This window comes from Eutrigla gurnardus (genome assembly GCF_963514095.1).
Source record: "Eutrigla gurnardus genome assembly, chromosome: 19".
Taxonomy (NCBI): Eukaryota; Metazoa; Chordata; class Actinopteri; order Perciformes; family Triglidae; genus Eutrigla; species Eutrigla gurnardus.
The window spans coordinates 17,570,578-17,588,469 of NC_139930.1; the positions used below are offsets into that span (position 1 = coordinate 17,570,578).

The 17,892-nt window shown below is 40.1% G+C and overlaps 1 protein-coding gene across 5 annotated transcripts in view; it reads right to left on the reverse strand.

The window, feature by feature from the left end:
* Positions 1–13,573: 13,573 nt before the first annotated feature.
* fcho2 (FCH and mu domain containing endocytic adaptor 2) overlaps positions 13,574–17,892 on the reverse strand; it is a 37,969-nt gene continuing 33,650 nt past the window's right edge. For all 5 annotated transcript variants that reach the window (XM_084035116.1, XM_084035117.1, XM_084035118.1 and 2 more), the window contains 4 exons: positions 16,933–17,132; positions 16,771–16,835; positions 15,928–16,092; positions 13,574–15,846 (listed from right to left, as the gene is read on the reverse strand). In XM_084035116.1, coding sequence (XP_083891242.1) covers positions 15,824–15,846; positions 15,928–16,092; positions 16,771–16,835; positions 16,933–17,132 — 453 coding nt within the window. In that variant the 3' untranslated portion in view covers positions 13,574–15,823. The remainder of the gene's footprint in view (positions 15,847–15,927; positions 16,093–16,770; positions 16,836–16,932; positions 17,133–17,892) is intronic.

Below are 17,892 nucleotides of genomic sequence, written 5' to 3' on the forward strand. Positions count from 1 at the left end.
CGCCTCCCGACATCTCGACCCACCACAGACTTTTCTGGCCTAATTCAATAAGGTCGTAAATGCCGCTCCGTAACAGCAAAGAATTGACATAATGTTGGCCACATGCCCTTTAAATTGTCAGTGACAGAAGTTTTCCCCCAGAGGTGAAATATTAATACAAACAGGGGATTTTTCTTTTTTTTCAAGAATAACCCCGGATCCCAAACTCTCTCCTCGTGTTGACTTTTCTCCTCGCTCACTAATTTCTGTTAGTGTGAAACGGTTACTCACTGTTGCGTTCACTGACAGGGGGAGGAATGGAAACCCGGGGTTAGAGAGAGAGTTTTACATCGGTCAGACGAATAAGTAACTCTCTGTCCTTCATGTATACGAGCAGGAAAATCTCCTCACGGCATCTGGGGAGTGAATCACAGATTAATCACCGTTCAGACATAAATAAACCCAACGTTCATAATCTCTGACTATCTGCTTTGTGTTCCTTCACATAGTGGTGAAATATATATTCAAATATAAACAATTAGTGACGAGACGTGAGCACAAAGTTCACGTGACAACGAGGCTTTTTTGTGAAATTGAGAGCAGATTTAAAAATCCAAAGTTGCATGAAATGTAACACAGATTTAGTTTTTCCTGTAAATGTTGGGAAATTGTTTTTTCTCCACTTTGCAGTTGAAAAAGAACTGAATTCATGAAACGCTCCCTCTTGTTATTATGACATTACTTTTATTTAAGCCTTCATTCATCACTAATCATTCACATATTGACACATTTAATGCAATTATTGATCCTCAGGAGAAATCGACGTTACATTAAAAATTAACGCAAGTAATTAGAAAAAAAAGTGAATTGTGCAAATATTTATGTGAAATAAGTCAGCTGACTGCTGCTAGATTGGGTATAAAAGTATATATTATAATAAAACATATAATGTACAGTATGTATAATATACACACACTACAGTATGCAACATGTGCATAAACATGAATTATAAAAAGATGTAAGATAATGTAAAATATTATACTAAGAATAGTGATTAAAGTATTATTATATAGTGGTAAAAGTAATATAACATTTTAAGTAAACAGATATGAGTACTTTTTACTTTCATAGTAATAATTATCTATAATATCCGGTTATTTATTAACAGCTGTTTGTCCATTTATGTTAATTAAGTTAAGTTAAATTTAAATTTGGCACAAAAGTAATCTGTAATCTGGATCTAAAGTACTTTTAGTGACTTCTGATTGGTCGATTCAACCGTTACATAAATGTGATGGTGTCGATTGACAAGTATAATAACATACATGACTTTCTATTTTTTAAATCATCTACACTGTTTATGTTAAATTAAATTAAAAAAAATAAGAAAATACAAATAAATCAACAGATATTGTGAACAATATTAAGAAGTTAAAACAACATAAATAAAATCCATTTTTAAAAATCATCTAGTTTCTGTCCAAAGAGAGTTCAAAACTTTAGTATAAGTGGAACTTGTAATGAAGTACAAGTACTTTGTTAGTGTACTTAAGTAGAATCTTCAGGTATCTGTACTTTTGCTACATTTTAAAACCAAATATCTGAACTTTCTACATCAGTTTTATGCATCTGAGGAGAATTATTGATTATTTTATATTATTAATATGACATGCGAGTGTACAGCCAGTAGAAACTTTATAATTTGACTACTTCAAAGTGATACTTTTTTCCACTCTCTAAATACATTTCCGAGCCTGTACTTCTACTTGAACATCTGTACTTTTGACACCTCTGGACATCCAGTTTATTTTCTCCATTACTTAGTTTTTAATTTTAATTAAAAAATAAAAAAGATATTCATTTGTAGTTCTTTTTATTCACACACACACACACACACACACACACACACACACACACACACACACACACACACACACACACACACACACACACACACACACACACACACACACACACACACGTCGCCTGGTAACACACATACATGGTTCCATTCCCAATAAGGCAGGAGATCAAGATGACCTCGCCGACAACGAGCTGAACACCTGCTTCCCCCTGAGGTGAGGAGGGGAGGGGGGGGGGGGGGTGGTCGTCATAGCGATGATGATGACTTTTACACAGTCTGGCTTACAGTCAATAAAAAAAGGATGTGATCATTTCGCCACATCAGCTTCCTGGAAAACTCTTTTTCTAAAAAAGAAAAAAAAGTCCAGGTGAATGAGAGAATTTGCATATGTAAGCCACATGTGCATAGTGTGTGTGTGTGTGTGTGTGTGTGTGTGTGTGTGTGTGTGTGTGTGTGCGTGCGTGTGTACCAGGATGAGTATGCAGCCTAAATGAGTCTGCGAATCATTTCCTGTCTATTTATCCACTTGAGGTTTAAGACGCTGCTTTTTCACAAACTTGTCTGCTCGTGTGTGTGTGGCTTTAAATGTGTGTTTGAAGCTAAAAGAAGACGAAGACACACACACTCACACACACACACACACACACACACACACACACAAAGCTGATAATTTGCATTTCCCGCCACCTTCACCACCAGAAGAAGCTCAATAAAAAAAGCGCGAGGACTTTAATCTGAAAGTGAGAAACCAGTCCAATCAGTTTCAGAGTGTCTGTGCACAAACAGTGTAAAACACACACACACACACACACACACACACACACACACACACACACACACACTGAATGCAATGCACTGAATGTGCGTCTGTGCAGACCTTTACCATTCATGCACAGACAGACAGACAGACAGACAGACAGGCAGACAGGCAGACAGGCAGTCAGACAGACAGACAGTCAGACGGATAGACAGTCAGACGGACGGACAGAAAGACAGTCAGGCAGACAGTCAGACAGACAGACAGTCAGACGGATAGACAGTCAGACGGACGGACAGAAAGACAGTCAGACGAGCAGACAGACAGACAGACAGTCAGACAGACAGGCAGACAGACAGACAGGCAGGCAGGCAGACGGACAGACAGTCAGACAGACAGGCAGACAGACAGTCAGGCAGACAGACAGACAGTCAGATAGACAGACAGACAGACAGACCTGCTCCTGGGTGGTGACACGCTGACGAACCGACCGACAAAAGCTGCAACAACAGGAAGATAATTCACATCTGATTGGTTTCACGTGTTCGTCATAAACAACAAAGTTGTCCTGCGCCTGCAGCGTGTTTTCCTGCAAACATGGAATCCATTTGTCCCCCCCCCCCTCTTCCTCCTCCGCGTGCCCTGTCTGTAGTTGCACGCGCACACCACCGCCGCGGCCCCGCGCATCGTTTGATATGCTGACGGTCAGGAACTTATTTTGAAAACAGCCACTTTCAGCTGCTAAAAATAATCAGGAGGGGACTCGCGGGTTGCCAGATCTGCCTCTCTCCCGTCAAAATAACGTCCTCGACAGAAGCGCGTGCCCTTTAATGTCATTTTCAGGGAAAAGAAACTTCTTCTTATTTCTTCTTCTTTCTCCTCACATGAAGACAAGTCAGTCTTCTGACGTTTAAAGGGTCAGTCCGCTGAAAAGGGAAAAATATCCTCTGGTGTCAAACCAGGACAGATCAGGTTTTATCTGTCTGTGAATGGAAGTGGAGGTTTTATTTTAAATATTAAAAACGATGATCACACAAGGTACTAAATAATAATAATAATAATAATAATAATAATAATAATAATAATAATAATAATAATAATAATAATAATAATAATAATAATAATAATAACAATAATAATAATATAGTAATAGGAGAAATCGCTCAGATACACATGCAACCTGTGACCAGATGTCACAAGCGCTCTGCTGAAAGGTCACGAGTAAAATCTGCACCCGAGGGAGCAGAGGTCACCCTTTTAGTTTTGTAATTTTTGCTAAATCAACTGAAGCTCAGTTACATAATGGAAACAATAAAATACAGGAATTACATTTCACCTTTAATGAGCCAGTAGGTTCATAAGCAATTTAGAGACATGGGAGTCCCTGAAGCAACACAAACTTTACTTTCTCTTTCATTTGAGAAGTTTCATTAAAGTTTTGGGGGATTTGAATAGTATATAGTATATATATAATAGTAGTACAAATAAAGGTGGCAGGCAGGCAGTGTGGAAGTTAAAGCATCTTAAATATAATGTTAAAATAATACATTATCATACATTTATACTGTAAATGTTTATGTTTCAGTCTGAACACTTGAGCTGCAGCCTTTTTATTAGCGTGTGTCAAATGAGTGGACGGTGGAAGCGGGGTCAGGCTAATTACTGGAGTCTAATCATGATGCAGGGATTATCTGAGCCTTTTGGTATTTGTTTACATGTAAAAAAAAAAAACAATCATGTGGTTTTAGTGCTCGGGCCTCTGGGACCAGGGCCCTCGCGCACAATCAAACCTCTTTTAGTGGACCGGTGACAAACACACACACACACACACACACACACACACACACACACACACACACACACACACACACACACACGGAGAGAAACACCTGTTGCGTTCAAAGACAACTTTTTTTTTTTAATTCGCAGCAGCACCTCGTTAGAAATCATCACGTATTAGGATGCAGAGCTGCTTCTCTTCAAAGATCTCCAGCTGGATATAATAATAATAATAACGCGGTTTCCCCTCATTATTAACAACAAAGTGCAAATAACCTGTTCATAACCTTTATAACTCATATCAGGACTCGCGTTTCTCCGTGGGCGACTCCTCTTATCCCCCCCTCCTCCTCCTCCTCCTCCTCCTCCTCCTTTTATTTCGGAGTTGTTATCGTTCAACATGTTCCGTAATACTTTCATAAATCGTCTCCTTTGCTCCAGAATGGTGGAATAATGGGGCCCAGTCGGCCACCCGCGTTTTTACTGTGCTGTAAAAATAATGAAAGTCATATTGCGCTGCGGTTTAAAAAAAAAAAAAACGGCGCAAGTTCGAAGGAGGTCCAGAGATGTTTTCTAAATTGCTTTAATTTTTCCCCCTTTAAAAAAAAGAGAAGTTTTGAGCAAGTGTTGGGGAGGGGCGCCGCTATTTTTAGTTATGCAGTCAATATTTAGGAGCTGATGCAGCGACACATCATCTCTCCTCCAAGTAAGAAATTTGATTTTCACGTTCATTTCCTGCTGCTGAGATTTATATACATATACTAATAGAATAATAGAATCCCATCTGTCAAAGTTTTTATTCTACTGTAAATATTTGAGTTTTAATCTACATTTCTGTCACTTTCAGAGCAGAATTTAAAAGAATCAAACCGTTTTAACCGCGAAAATAAATGAATAAAAGTTTAACTAAACTTTCCCCTCCATAGACTCGGAATTAAATCCCAATTATACGTTATTACGTTGTTAATACGTCACTTAATTCAGTTAAATACGATATAAATGAATTGACAGTTTTAGAAATATTGCGTTTTGTTGTCTGTTTTGAACCCTGATTGCAGGGAATGTACGTGAAAGCTGCATTCAGATTAATACACATTCATTAATGAATTTACTCATCAATTAATAATTAATGTGATTGTTTCCAGCGAGGTGACTTTATTTCTACGGCAGAAAAAAATGTCTTTTAAAGTGATGATCCGCGAGGATGCATGAAAAGTTTGTTTTACCAAAAAGTGAATATAATAATAATAATAACAATAATAATAATAATAATTAACAAAATAGAATCAAACAAGTGAATAAAATGTAATTATAGTGAAAGATATGAACAAATGTAATCTAATTAGCAGCAGCGGTGACGAACAGGAACGTTTTAGGTCTCATTTCAAAGAGCAACTTTTGTTTTAATTATCAGCAACTACATTTGTTTATAATCATTATAATTAATATTAATATTATTATTATGATCAGGCCTATTGTTATTATTGTTTATTATTCCCCTTCTCCGGGTCAAAGCACCTGACCCGCGGGGTAAAGGTGTATTGATTTCCTCAGTGTTTCTGCCCCCGTGTGGTGTAGACAGTGTGTGTTGAGTTTACAGTGTGTGTGTGACATTGAACGCATCACTAAACGGTTATGTGGCCGAATGACGCGGCAGGAAACAAGATAAGTACGGCTTAATATGAGTGGATTAGTGGACTTATTATAACTTATTAATGTCAATATTAGTTGTATAATTAATAGTATTATTATTAGTTGTATTGCTGCTAGGCTAGATTTTACTCTAAAGAGACATTTTGAGGTTTGCTCATGTTGAGGTCATCGACCTTTGACTTCCCTGTTGTCTTTAAACGCAACACACAAAAGCTGCAAAAAACCTGCAAATATGTGAACAATTACGACTAAAAGTAAAATATTCGTAATGTTTTTTTTTCTCCTGGCATAAATAACAAAATCACTGTTTTATATATATTAATATGTGCGTTTTCTTATACTTGAGTGTACGTTAGTATCTCTGCTGTTTCCAGAACTCGAGTTTGTCCATAAATCTGGATTTTAATGAGGTTTTCCTCCAGGGGGGGGGGTCATCATAGTGGGTTTTATGACTTCATACATCATAACCATACACGATAGCAGCTGTGAGGGCAACCTGAAGCTTTAACACAAGTTTCTCCTGTGTTGCGTTTGAGTGGGCTTGTTAAATGGAGCTTTCTTGCAGGTGGAGGTGAACAGGTTGCTCTCGTCTGGCTGATCTCCAAAATGTTTACAGACCCAATAGTTTGTGTTTCAAAGTGCATGTTAGGAAGCCGATTTCCCCCTTTAAAAAAAAAAGAAACACGAGGTGGAGCAATCCCTGCCTTGATCGCTGCTCTACTTGGCATCAAACCGGTGCAAAGGGACCGGAGCGGGTCAGAAGTTGTGACAACATAAGTGAGCTGCTGGTGAGCATGTGTTCATATGAGGGGGGGGGGGGGGGGGGGGGGGGGGAGGCAGCAGTTTATAGTTATCCTTTAGGTTAACTGTATTATTCCTGCTGTCTGCTTTTATTAAAGTGGATTGCTTTCCTGGAAACCTGCTGGGAGTCGTCGTGTAAAAAAAAAAGAAAGTGAAAAGTTGCAACTGCGGGATATTTTGCTTGGACTTTAAATCCTGACAATTAGTGGAAAGATAGTTTTATGACAATACAGTGTTGCGTTTAGGGAACAGGTGGGAAAATATGATGAATTCACGATTAGCAGGCCACGTTTGGATGACGTTAATGAACGTCAACACGGTTAAAAGTGATTAAAGCAGAAAGTGGAGGGAGGGTGCAGGGAGCTATTTCGGTCCGATTGTCCTCATTTCATCCACACGTGGCTTTTTATTCTAGTTTTATGGAAAGTGTAACGCTGATTATCTCTTTTCAACATTTCCCTCCTTTTTCAACAACAGCTTGATTTCTGTAACTTATGAGACACGTTGTAAAGTGAATCAATATCCAGCGGTTGTTTTGGCTGTGATAAAAGACATTAATTGTGCCATAATTGGCTGAGAGAGTACATGTGACCTCCCTCCCCCTCCCCCCCCCCCAGTGGAAAGTGATCTCGTCGGGTAATAAGAAAAGGAACTCTGGCTGGTTTTTTAATGAGCGCTGTGAGAAGCTGTGAGTTTTAAAACAGCTCGGAGCTCAACTCACTTTCTGCTGCTGCTGTCAAACATGCTTTCTTCTTCCTCTCTTTCTTCCTCTTCTTTTTCTTCTTCCGTTTCTTCCTCTTCTTCTTCCTCTGTTTCTTCTTCTTCCTCTGTTTCTTCTTCTTCCTTTGTTTCTTCTTCTTCCTCCTCTTCTTTTTCTTCTTCTGTTTCTTCCTCTTCCTCTGTTTCTTCTTCCTCTTCTTTTACTTCTTCTGTTTCTTCCTCTTCTTCTTCTGTTTCTTCCTCTTCTTCTTCTGTTTCTTCCTTTTACTCTTCTGTTTCTTCCTCTTCTTTCTCCTTTTCTTCTTCCTCTTCCTCTCTTTCATCCTCTTCTTCTGTTTCTTCTTCCTCTTCCTCCGTTTCTTCTTCTTCTTCCTCTCTTCTTCTTCTGTTTCTTCTTCCTCTTCCTCCGTTTCTTCTTCTTCTTCCTCTTCATCATCATCCATGGAGCACACAGCGCCATGTGGAGGACAGGCCGGCTCAGCACCACCAGGCTTGAACTCAGCGGCCCGGTCTACTTCCTGGGACATAAAGTTACACTACGTTGCATTGCTGTGGCATTAGTGAGAGAGGACGAAGTCACATCTCTGTACACCAAGAGAACATGAAGAAGTACGTTTAAATCAAATCAAATTATGGTTCTTGGTGGATTCGGGCTCATCGGACGTCCTAACAATAAAACACAATAAAACGTAAGCATGCAGTCAGAATGACAGAAGTACATTAACAACAAACGAGTCATATTTTAGTCAGGTATGAGGCCAGCCCCCCCGGGGAGCATGACGTGAGCCGGTAAAGACCAGGAGATTTGGTGCGTTTAAGGTCCGTCTGAGTGGTAGGAAAAAAAAAAAAAAAAGAATCAAAAGAAGAAGAAAAGGAGATTCCTGCACGGAAGGGAACGTGAGCTGAAATACCACCTTGTCACATGTCGTTTCACACGGACACGTCTCCCATCTGCACCGCGATGCATAACTCATCAAACAATCTAGTCCAGCATGGTAAGTGGAGGGGGGGGGCTTTAAAAACACATCACGCTATACGTGTTACAGTCGGGGCTAAATGAGCTGAGTGGAAACCTCCACACGTGAACACGCCTCCACGTACTCACTATTAGGGTTCCATCTTGTCCTAGTGTGTCTGCAGCAGAGCTAGACGTGTGTGTGTGTGTGTGTGTGTGTGTGTGTGTGTGTGTGTGAAATGAATGAATTTTTCATTCGGAATGCAAACACAGTGACATGCAAACATGTTTTCCGGTTGAATTTCAGAGCAGTCTGCTCGTCTCCCGGTGGACAGCTTGCATTCGCCAACGTTCAAGAAAGGCATCGCGTGTTACGGGTTAGAACCCATGTGTGTGTGTGTGTGTGGATGAACAAAGGGAGCAGATACCTACACAAAGAATCCATACGAGCACTGTGTTTAAAAGAAAACCCCCCAGAATTGAAGCTGCACAGATTCTTCCAATTAGCAAAACTCCAAATATTTACGGAACTGAACATTTCCTCTCTGGGAGGAAGTGTGTGTGTGTGTGTGTGTATTGATCCCCTGGGTTTATGCTTCATTTCACTTGAGCTGTCATCCTCCTCTAGAAGCAAACATCTGTCCAACATCCACACGGCGTACTGTCTCTTTAATCAGACCATCACAGCGTCTCAGATTTCCCGTAGAGATGTTGGAGTATTTAACAACTTTGTAGATTTTAGAATTTCAAAAAAGAAAAGATGCTGACGGATCTCCGTTTCTCTCTAAGCTTCAAATTCACTCCTCTTTTCACCAGCTGAGCCTTTAGCATTTAGCTTAGCATCAGCTCTCGTCCCTTTAAGCTCGTCTCTCGGTCTCCTGATCCGGGTCCCAAATCCTTCACATATGCTCCACAATCCACCTAATTTAATAATCCAGATTATTATCTCTTGCATGTCCATCCATTGTGATGGAGAATGGACGGAGACTTCCCTCGTCCTGTCGCTCCTCTGAGGTTTCATTTTACTTTGTGTTTTTGTTTTCACTTTTAAATGTTTTTCATCCTTTAGATATTCGTTGTTTCTTTGTCTGCTGATTCAAAAATCAAAATCCGTCAAACCTTCCAAGAAAATGCTTGATTTGTGATTTGCGACCATATAAATAAAGAAGCCAAAGATGATGAGGAATTCTCCTTACACACTGTGTATCAATGCGTCGTCTCATATTATAAATAAACATGTGCTCCTCCATGAAATCAGCTGAGAAGCAACACCAATCAGATTCTGCTGAGAAATAAAGAAGGGCCAAAGGTTCACCGTTGGAATTAAGATGCAACCATTTCTCAGTGAACCCCTCCCCCAAAACACACACACACACACACACACACACACACACACACACACACACACACACACACACACACACACACACACACACACACACACACACACACACACACACACACACACACACACACACACACACCATGACAAATGGCCTGTGACGTGCCTCTGTGAACATGGCACGGAAGGGTCCACTCCCGCTCCCCGGGGGCCGATGAAGCCGTGGAGTGTCTCCTCGCTTCCAGCAGGATTTCTGTTTCCGGGTATCAGCAAATCTGAACCTGAACTCCAGGATTTAGACTCCACCTGACTCAGTGTGCAAAAGACTGGACAAATCCACAAATCAGACACTGAACTACAGCATCCGTATGGAAGGTGAAAACGTCATGGCAACGGTCAAGTTGTCTCTCTTTCCAGGGGACATTAAAAATCTACATCCACGCATTTTCCCCCAAACAGGCCGGATTATTGTAATGCACAACTTTCTGTAAGAAACGTTTGGTAAAGAAAAGAATCAGCCTCAATGGTTCCCCCAATAAGAATGGTCTTAGATTAACATTTGTTTTGACATTACAGGTATGTTCAAAACTTATTTAGTACATTTTTACCCACAAACATGAGGGTGGGAACCAAAGGCTGCATGTGAGACGTGGCGTCTGTGGACTACAGTTTTGAAGCCTTGAGTTCGGCATTTTCGGACGTTGCCATCTTCGACTCTTTTGCAAGAAGTGAAAGAAAGTGACCATATTTGGACTGTGGAGGAGCGACGGGTGGATCTGACGAGCAGCAACCTTTCTGGACCTGTTAATTGGAGGGTAACTGTTAAAGTCATCTTCGCTAGCAATGCTGCTAATTATTATTTATATGGGATTAGATAATATTGTACAAGTATTATTTATATGGGATTAGATAATAGTGTACAAGTATTATTTATATGGGATTAGATAATAGTGTACAAGTATTATTTATATGGGATTAGATAATAGTATTATTAAGTATTATTTTGGTCTTTTTGAGTGGATTGTTACCCAGCAGCTGTTTCTAAATACACTTTTACGATCAAATAAAAGGCAAAAAAACAAAACAAACCCAACACATTTCTTAAGGCGTATATATGATTGATTGATTGATTGTAAAACTGGTGATCAGATGGTGCAGTTTGTCCTCTTTTGCAGCGATAAATCCCCTGTCAGTTTTCTTAATAGTGAATTGTGTTCGTGTTTCTTTTATTGCCAGAAGGAAACAGTTGCTTTGCTGAGTGGAAAATGTGACGGACGCCTTCAGTCTGACATGTTGGGGGTTTTGAGTTATACTAAAAAAAAAAAAAAAAAAAGAGGTCGTCTGGGTTCTTCGGGGAGAGAACAGGAGTAGCAGAATCCGTATGAAAGCAATAAACTTACACCATCCGTGTTTGTTCAGATGGTTTTCCTCGCCGGAGAAGAGGGAGATCAAATGGACACATCACTTGTAAATTGTCCGTAAAGGTTAGTGATGTAAAGGTTAGTGATGTGGGCGCTCACTCTCCGGACGGCAGAATAACTCAACTCTACGGCTCCGGAGGGCCGTTGAGCAAACACCGCTGCGATGGTGGACAACAGACCCAACGCCAGACCATTCTGACGTTCAGACTCTCTCCCAGGACCCAGAATCCCCTCTGGTTTTTAAAGAGACAGTACGCTTTATTTTAGCATTTAGGGGGATAGCATTTACATGTAGGGGGTTTTCACTTTAGTGTACACTCACCTAAAAATAAGAATTGCCAGGTTTCTTTCTCGTACACTCTCGGCACACAGGAGAAGTTTCAGTTGGCTGCAACCTCACCACTAGAGGTCGCGAAACCCTACACACTGCACCTTTAAATGCAATAGTCCAACATATTTTGAAAATTCTCAGATTTGCTTTCGTGGCCAGAATTAGAAGAGAAGATTGATGGAGTGGAATCGATCTTCTCATCTAACTCCCCAAACATCTGGGTGGAGGGTTAAGTGTGATGTGTCGGACTATTTCCCAGCTAGCAAGTCTTATTTTTACACACTTGTTCAAACGGGATAAAACGAAGAGTTTAGTGGCGCCGGATTAACCTTAACCATTTCAAGAATTTATGCTAAGCTAAGCTAACAGCTGCAGGCTATTCAGTGATATCTATGTCCCCATCTTACTTTTGTGTATTTCCCTTAACATGCTTGTCTACTGTATTGTAAAAAGCCTAGTGTGTTGTAGAGGTGCTGCTGGGAGGATGTTATACCATTAAAAGCGAGTCTTTAGTCCCTGTGCTAATCTTCGCTAATTAGCCGTAGCTTCGTATTTAGCACACAAACACAATCTTGTAATCCAACTCTTTGGCAAGAAAGTAAACGATGTCAAAGACATATTAAACATACACAAATATACATATGGACCGAGACGGGTTTTTGGATGCGTCTTCAGCTCGCATGTCTCACTTTGGCCTGTCAGAGAATAACATGGTAGAGACCCTTCCTCTATGTCTGGGGGGGGGCAGAGTCAACACTGATGGCTCCCACATGTGGCTGCGAAAACGCGGCTCGGACGGCATTTTTCAAACGGCGAGGAGGAGGAGGAACACACAACGGCATGACTGAGTGTGTAAATACACACAAGGTGTTGATGTAGTGCCGAGTGTGTGTGCACAGTGCACAGTACTTCCTCCCGAGCGAAGCGCCGCGTGGGCTTCTCGCCGTGGATCAGGAACACATGTGTGGTGTCTTCCAAGCTTTGTTTTCATGCCCCATCATCCTGCATGTATGGATTATGGTCGTTTAAAAATAACCGATAACAGATTTACTGCTTCTCTCTTGTAGTAGTCCGACTTTTTCAGTCTGCAACATTTCAACAGGGGAGTCTAAAAAGAAGAGGGCTTTAAAGGGCCAGTTCACCCCGAGATACCACATTTAACCCCCCCTCCTCCTCCTCTTCATCCATGAGTGCTAAATCTGTCAGTTCAGGTCATTTCAGTGCGATTCTTCAAATGTTTCAATCTTTCCACCGAAGCATGTTTTCCTAGCAGCTTCACGCGAAAGGAAAAGTTCACACAAGCTTTGCAGATTAAACAGCGGTCTATCAAATAACACAATAGGTTTTTAGATGCAGAGGAGAACTTAGATGGACAGCGTGGCCTCAAAGCGCTCCACGTGCCTCACCGTTGGAGGAAAAATGCTCTACTATCTTTATAAATACCTATTTCTAAGTTCTAACATCTTTACTTTTTTAATAGCATTAAGGTCGGAGTGTATTACATCCAAAATAATCATAAAAAGTCAATTTTTTTCTTGGAAATGAAAAAAAAAAGTCAGTGAACAAAATAAAAAAATGTTTGCATTAAAATGTCATCAAACCCCACAATATAATTTATTAAGTCCAAAAATGTCAAAAAGCCAAATTATTTTTTGAAAAAGTAATGCTTTTGATCAAACAAAGATGTTAGCAATGCTAATGCTAACATGTGCGAACTCGCACCGAAGATGCGATACAACGGAGGAAGGGGATTTGGTCGTAGAAGTATCGGACACATTTAAATTTGAAATACTTCACTGGATATAAATCCTGCTGGTGCTGCTGGAAGAAAGGACAGAAGGTCACCAAAGATCACCGGGGCTCCACCTCTGGGGACCATGAACGTCTGTGCAAAACGAGAACAAACAATTAAACAACACGATTAAAGCTCTTCACTTTATCGTGAGGCTAAAAAAGAAAAAACACACGGAACACACTTAGTCATTTTAATATATTTGTATATATATTCATATATTATACATTTAATACAGGCACGATGAGAAATCATAAAGTAGAGACAAAAAGTGGCTGAGATATTGGTAAAAATGTACAATTTTAGAGAATCATTTACACAATTTTTGCTCTTTTTTTTTTTAAAACTCTGTTCAATACAACATATAAAGAAATCAAAGATGGGGGGGGGGAGGGGGAGGAGCCTCGGGGTGTTTATTCTGTATGTTGGGAAAGCAAGAACCAGCTTGCTAATACTGAACACAATTACTGAATCTTTTTTTTTTTAATGCATTTACCTCTTCTGATCAAAACCGCTGATATGATTTAGAGAAAACAGAGTTGATTTCTATCTGTACAAATCAGGTCGTTTAGGGTTTTTATGTAAACTCATTAATTTCAAATACCTTCAAAACATTTGGCGAATCAAAGTCCAGAGATACAAAATCGTAAGTTCAACAAAACCTTAAATGGATATTTCCCATCATCCATTTAAGATTAATGTCTGATTTTTAGATTATTATCAAAAAGGTAGTGAGTCTAAAAAACCAGGATCTTACAAAAAACAAACAAACAGTAAAAACATGTGGTGATAATCACCCTGGCCAGATATTATGAAAAAATAAAATGATCAAGTGAGACCTCGGATGAATCAAGTATAGATATGAGTTTAAATCACCTGCAAACCAGCATTTTTTCTAAAGCACAGCGGACCAATCATGATGAAAAAAAAACTTATTTGAGAGGTCACATGACACACACACACACGTGTGAAACCCCTTAAAAGAACAATCACAGCTTCCAGGCAAACTAAGTACAAAGTCACACCAGCAACGTTGACCAATTTAAGGATCGTTGCATGGTTTGGAAAAAAAAAAAACATAAAAAATACTCCGTCAAGAAGTACGACAGCCTCTCAGCAGCAGCCTTCATTAGGAAAAGACAAAGGACGAAGCACCGAGAGTCAAACGTGGAGATGTTTCCATCGAGTTTCTACACACCCCAGCATGCACTGGGTTTCTCCCAGCATGCACTGGGGGCTTCGGGAGGCAGGACAGTAATCTTATCACAGGGCAACGGCGCTACGGCGTCACAGTCGGCAACTCCGCGTTGCTCGATGCGGTGTGTAGTTTAGCGATAAGGCATTTTTCTGTCTGTTTGAATTAGGCCCTCCTTGTGCTTCTGCATGGCGAGGTCAAAGGTCAACCGACGAGCGCCGAATAGAAGAAAAAAGGCGAGATATAAAAAGATGATAAAGAAAAGTCGGGTTGTAAAAAACATTTTCCCTTCAACATCCAATAAAAAAGGTAAAAAAAAAAAAAAAAAAAAATGGCACATTATTGGTGCTTTTTCTCATCGACTGTAGTTTACGAATGTTAGATCCAGGCACTTTTTTTTTACGTTAAAAGGGCACAAAAGTTTTAAAGCATCTAACATTTGACACATTTTACAGTTTCGATTGCTGAGAATTTGTTTTTCTTCTTCCATAAAGTAGAAAAAAAGAAAAAAAGTACAAACCATGACTGAAAGGTTGAATTTAAAAACGGGGAGAAACGTGAAAGAGAACAGTGATCACAGTGATTGTTTGAAAAATAAAATAAAACCAACTCCATGCATTTAACCACAGAGAAAAAAAGAGTAGCTTAAATCTGTTTGATCCACAGAACACGAGGAGGCACTGAGGTCCGGTCTTTCCTTTTTGCATTACTTTGAAAAGCACTTCAATATTATTGGAAGAGATCAAGCTTGTGCCATAAGTGAGTGAGTCCTGTTTAAAAAGACAGAGAGAGAGAGAGTATAGCGTTGAGTCAGTGTTAATATTTACAGTTTCCGAGGAGCAGATGTGTTTTTTTGTTTTAGATTCCTTAAAAGATGAACACAAGAGAAGAAGAGCATCAGAAAAGATTGTTAGTGCACTTTTTTTTCTTTTTTTTTATGATTTCAAATACTATATAGATTTATATCTAATCCATAATAAATTGTTTTTCTGCCTATACAAGAGTGAATTGATCAGAAAGCATCATTAGACTTCATATCTACACATTTCCCCTGAAAGCTCATCTTAATCTTCTTTTATTCTTTTTTTTTTTTTTAACAGTGTTCAATACTCAGTGCTGTGTTTTTTTTTTATTGTAGTGAGATTTCTCGCCTCCGGGGCAAAAAGCTCCGACGGATCCCGAAGGTTCAACTTTCGTGTCTGAAGAGGTTCTTCTTCTTGAGCGGCGGTTCGACTCAGCAGTCTGCCATGTAACGTCCTGGAGGACAGAATGAAGACACGTGTGAGTCGTCATGCATTACAAGGCGGCAGCAGCCAGCATGACTCAGCGTTTCCGTACCTGTGGCGAACCTCTTCTTGTTGAGGGAGAGTCTGAAGCCGCAGCCCAGCAGCTCCATGTCCACGCCCGACAGGGTGCCGCCCTCGCTCATGAACTGCACCGCCAGGGTGGAGGGGTTCGACGGGCCGGCCGACAGCTCGAACTTGGCCCTCAGGGACCCGGAGCCTGGGGGGGGGGTCACAGGGAAACACATTCACTCAGCAGCAGGGGCGTGACTATCACCTGGGAGTCAGGTCAACGCCTCAGAAACACTTCTTCAAACGGTCGAAAAGTCAGAAGCAATAACAACATCTTGTTCTATAAACTGCATACATTTGGTTCTTTTGTACATATTTTAATAAAATACTGCAACATTTTTTGCACAAATACTTTACAAATACATATTATATTATGGTGTATAAATCTTTTAACGTTTGCACTGTTTTTTTTATTATTGCAAATATGTTTTTATTCTCCTTGTCTTCCTGTAATGCATTTTAATTTTGCCTTTATTTTCTTTACATGTTATGATGTAAAGCACTTTGAGTCTGCCTTGTGTATGAAAGGTGCTATACATATAAAGTTGCCTTGCCTTGTATATATGGCTGCTTATGTATAGTTTTTTTTATTTAGGGTAATACACTTGACAATAAACTCCTTTCTGATTCTGACATCTACATATTTATTAATTTATTTAGTTTTTAAACAGTTGGGAAAGCTTGTTTAAGTGAAGCCTGATTAAAGATCGATGCATGTCTTACAGGAACTCCGTTACTCCACTGTTTCCTCGTTTAATATTAAGTTTGCCCACTCTCTCTTTAAACAAACTAACTGCAAACAAAAGAAGAGAAAAGGATGATTTACCTTCATTCTCTGACTTTTCTGAGATGTCACTGAGCTTCCACAGACATTTATTCTGCTCCGGGTTCCTGAAAGAAGAGAAGGAAATAAGTCCTCCTTCCATCCTGGTTGTATATTTATATATATTTATACTTTCTATATTCGTATAAACATCTCCATGGTTACCAGACGGAGTTGGGCAGCGACTGCATGCTGGTGACTCCTCCGTCGACGGGCACTAGGACCTGCACGTTGGACAGCGGGCCGGGGGCCGCCATGGACTCGGGGTTGTAGCGGTAGTCCACCCGCAGGTCCGACGTGCAGGCCGTGCACTTCCAGTAGACGGCCAGGTTGAGAGGCGTGGAATGGATCCCGTCCGACTGCACCTGAACGCACCACGTGTCCACAGAGCCCAGTTGAAGCATTTATTGACATAATCCTGAATCCTGATCATGAAGGTCCAATTTCATCGTTACACTTCTGACACAAACACACCGAGTTGGTTTTTCTGTGTTGAAAGTACAAATGAAAGACTCATTTTTTCCTCTAAAGCTTCCAGAACCCAAAACAAACACGAATTCTTCCTCAAATCAACAAAAAGTCAACGGGCCGGTTCATGGATTGTTTGTTTTACATGTCGACGGGCTCGTTTCACGCAATAATACCAAGACCCGACATCGTAAACTAAAACTGATTGTGGGAGTTTTAGTGGTCAATGAGGTTTGAATCAACGGGAGGCTCATTATGGTTCAATCTAAATATGGCAAATGCTCCTCCAAATATAAAAACAAGCTCCATGTATGTAAACATACATGGAGTATATTTTTCCATATCACATGGGATTCTGACAACATGGGATTTCAATGCTCAAGCTTTTCACAACGCCGTTCTTATGCACAGAGACTTAAATATAAATGAATGTAATAATGTAAATAAGCCAGTTTGAAGCTGTAAAAGCAGCGTTTTTGAGGTTTGTTTAACAGATGATGTCATCCGGCGGTGGCGATTCATTGGCGTGTGAGACTACGGGTTTCTAGGACCAGGCCTACAGTATATAACTGAGGTTTGAAAACCCAGACTATAACATGGTTTTGAAGTAGTAGTAAATTAAATTATAAAGCCAGTTAGCGACCACAAATTAATTCA